This window comes from Sus scrofa, chromosome 12, assembly GCF_000003025.6.
Source record: "Sus scrofa isolate TJ Tabasco breed Duroc chromosome 12, Sscrofa11.1, whole genome shotgun sequence".
Lineage (NCBI taxonomy): Eukaryota > Metazoa > Chordata > Mammalia > Artiodactyla > Suidae > Sus > Sus scrofa.
Genome location: NC_010454.4, coordinates 34407453 through 34411365, shown reverse-complemented (window position 1 = coordinate 34411365; position 3913 = coordinate 34407453). Strand labels below are relative to the sequence as shown.

General features: G+C 43.0%; 1 protein-coding gene across 1 annotated transcript; it reads right to left on the bottom strand.

The window, feature by feature from the left end:
- Positions 2699 to 3634, bottom strand: LOC100513817 (olfactory receptor 4D2). Its single transcript, XM_021066323.1, has one exon. It carries the CDS (start codon positions 3632 to 3634, stop codon positions 2699 to 2701), a length of 936 nt encoding a protein of 311 aa, XP_020921982.1.

The window sequence follows — 3913 nt, the reverse complement described above, 5'->3', positions numbered from 1 at the left end:
TTGGGGGTCCTCCAATAAAGAGCTGATTTCCATGTCAACCCCTAAGGTAAAGTCTAAAGGAGTTCATAGAGGTAGAATTCATATTTTACTGCCTTGCTCGTCAATGTAGATGGCCAAGTACACTGGGAGTTTAAGCAAGGTCACTGCACAAAAGAGCACAACAGAAGAAGTAGAAAAATGAATGAGAAGAAAGCAAAAATGGCATAGGAAAAGGAGAGAAGTTTCTATAATTAGCAATCCGAGAGAAGCAAGAATGTCTTTCTGTTCTCTGGGTAAAATGCAATTTTTAAAAATTATTTCTTGGTGTTCCCATTGTGACATATGGGTTAAGGGTCTGACTGTAGTGTCTGGGTTTTCTGCAGAGGCTTGGGTCTGGTCCCCAGCCCAGCACAGTGGGTTAAGAATCTGGCGTTGCTGCAGTTGTGGTGTAGGCAGCAGCTGCAGCTAGGATTTGATCCCTGGCCTGGGAACTTCCATATGCTGCACGTGCAGCAAAACAAACAAACAAAACAAATCTATATCTCAATAAAAGCTGGTAAAAATATAAAAGACCGACATACTTGACCTCATAAAAACTAACATGAAAAAGCAAAGACAAAAAACAAACTAAAAGTATTGTAATAAATAGAACTAACAATATATCAGCAACCAAATTATATATAAACTCTTACACTACTAGAAAAAGTCAGTAGAAAAGGAAACAAAAAATTTCTTGGGAGGAGTTCCCATTGTGGATCAGCAGGTTAAGAACCCAGCTGGTATCCATGAGGATACAGGTTCGATCCCTGGCCTCCCTCAATAGGTAGGGGATCTGGCATTGCCATGAGCATGGTGTAGGTTGTAGACGGTGGCTTGGCTTTGCTGTGGCTGTGGTGTAGGCTAGTGGCTACAGCTCTGATTGGACCCTTAGACTGGGAATCTCCATATGCTGTGGGTGTGGCCCTCAAAAGACAAAAAATTAACAAAAAATAAAAATAAAAACAAATTGTTAATAAATCCAAAAAAAAGATATTCATGGGAAATTCAATGCAATAAAAATACTGAAATGTTAGAGAAATGCAAATCGAGCCCACAGTGAAATACCATTTTTTATCCACTTAACTGGCAAAAACAAACTGGTCTGACAATAACTGTTAGCAGGATGTGAATCAATGGAAACACTTAGGCACTGCTAATGAGCATGTAATTTGGTACAACAGCCTTGGAAGACAATTTGGCACCATTTTGTAAAGGCCAATCTTTGAAGATCTCATGACTAAGCAATTCCACATCAGGGTATACGACCCATAGTTCCTCAACATAAAAACAGAAGACAAGAGTTCCCTTTGTGGTGTAGCAGAAACAAATCCAATTAGTATCCATGATGACTCGGGTTTAGTGCCTGGCCTCGCTCAGTGGGTCGGGGATCCAGCATTGCCTGAGCTATGGTGTAGGTCGCAGACAAAGCTCGGATCTCCCGTTGCTGTGGCTGTAGCTCCGATTTGACCCCTAACCTGGGAACTTCAATATGCCAAGGGTTCGGCCCTAAAAAGCAAAAAAACAAAACACGAAAAACACAAAAAACGAAGACAAGTAGAAGAATATTCAGTAGATCATTGTTTGCAAGAGCAAAAACTGGGGACAACACAAATAAGCTTATGCTCACAATGGAATATTATACAGCAGTGAAAATGAATTAATTACAGCCAAACTGAATAATATGTAGTGTTTAGGAGCATAACATTGAGTGAAAAAAATCAAATCCCAGATTATTGTGTATAGTCAAGTATTTTTAGAAAGCTCAAAAAAGCAAAATAAAACAATATACTGAGTCTGCAAAAATGTGTTAAAACTGTTTTTATAAGCAATGGAATGATAAACACCAGATTCAAGAAGGAGGTTTCATCTGGAGAGAAGTGATGTGATAGAGAGGACCTATGCAGGTCTGTAAGTTATTGGTAATTTCTTGTTCTTGAATTGAGTGGCATGTACATGAGTGGTCATACATGATAATATAATGTTTTATATTTTACATGCATTTTACACATCATGTATTGGTTGTAATAATATTATACTATACTGAAATGTAAAGCAAAAAAATCTGAATATTCATGACAATTACAAACTTGAAAATAAGTAAAATACAGTTAAATGCTTCACCTAATGTTTTCTCACAATTTTGAGGGGTTTGATTCTTACAAAAAACCGGGGAGGTTTGGGGTCAGATATTCATTTTAGTGAGATTTTTGAGGAAGTCATGAGGCCAAGAGAGGCCAGGTGGTTCATCCAAGGTCATTGTTTTAGTAAATGATAGGTTGGGGTCTCTATTTTAAGGCTTAAGACTCTGCCTTCCAGACTCACACCAAAATGGGGTGCTGAGAAAAGAGGTCAAAATACAGAAAGCAGAACTTCTCCTCTGGGGAAATGCTGTCATCCTAAGAGGAAACTGTCCATCCAGAAGGAAGAAAAGAGGTATGGCTTTTGGAAGGTCTCCATGACAACACACCTTGTCCTCACTGGAGTGTTCAAATCATCCATCACACAGAAAAGATATTTTCCTTTTTTCTAAAAATCTGAGGAAGTGGTTGGGTTTCAATACTCATTCATTCCTACAATGACCCTCAGAACATATCCACAAGGTATGAAGAGAGAAGATATGGCAGCTCTCTTTCCACATGCATATGGAAAACAAAGCCAAAGAGAAGTGATCCCATCACTGTCACTCCCTCTTAAAAAGCACCCAGTGTCTCCCGAGCCTCTTCACGGCTGCCTGCATCTCCTGGTTCCTCAGGGTGTAGATCAGGGGGTTGAACATGGGGGTCATGACCGTGTGGCTGATGGACACAGCCTTGTCCATGGGGAAGGAGGTGAAGGGCCGGGCATAGAGGTAAATGCTTGGGATAAAGACCATGGACACCACGATGATGTGGGTGGTGCAGGTGGAAGCTGCCTTCCTCCTCGCCTGCCCCGAGTGGGACCTCAGCATCACCAGGATGGCGGAGTAGGAGACAAGGAGGAGGAGGAACCAGATGACATCCAGCATCCCACTGTTGCAGATCATGAGGAACTCCAGGACAGAAGTGTCAGTGCAGGCAAGTCTCAGCACTTGGGGAACATCACAGTAGAAGTTGTCTAGGACATTGGGACCACAGAAGGGCAGTGGGAGCATCAGAGCCAGTTGGGAGATGGAATGGACAAAACCTACCATCCAGGCTGTCACCACCAGCCCCACGCAGAGCTGAGTGTTCATGATGGTGACATAGTGGAGGGGCCGGGAGATGGCAACCAGGCGGTCATAGGCCATCACTGAGAGGAAGAAGACCATGGCACCTCCCAGAAAGTGGAAGAAGAAGAGCTGGGCCATGCACCCCTCATAGGAGATGGTCTTCTTCTCAGACAGCAAGTCCACCAGCATCTTTGGAGCAGTGACTGAGGAGAAACAGAGGTCCAAGAGAGCCAGGTTTCGGAGCAGAAAATACATGGGTGTGTGGAGCCGAGACTCAGAGGTCACTGTGACTGTGATGAGGAGGTTTCCTATGACAGCGGTGGTGTAGACAAACAGGAACACCAGAAACAAGAGGAGCTGGAGCTCCCGAGTCTGTGAGAGTCCCAGGAAGACAAATTCTGATACCCATGTGAGGTTGCCTGGTTCCATGGTGTCTTCCCCATACACCTAAAGAAAACAGACCCCCGGAAAGACACATTAGAGCTCAGGGGCTCCAACTGAGTTGTCCAGGTCTAGGTGATGGACATTCATGTGTCAATTATAACACCAGGTATTGATTAAATGGCCTTGTCTCTGGAGAGTGTACAAGTTGGTGCTGGAATAAACATTCATGAGATATCTTAAAGCCATCCAGAGATGCATGCAGCCTGCCTTGCAAAGATTCAGTGCAATATAGTGATGGGAAAACCCTTAGAATCCAACAGAACC

Excerpts from the sequence above, each read along its gene's own strand:
- LOC100513817 (XM_021066323.1), bottom strand. The coding sequence starts at position 3,634 with ATGGAACCAGGCAACCTCACATGGGTATCAGAATTTGTCTTCCTGGGA.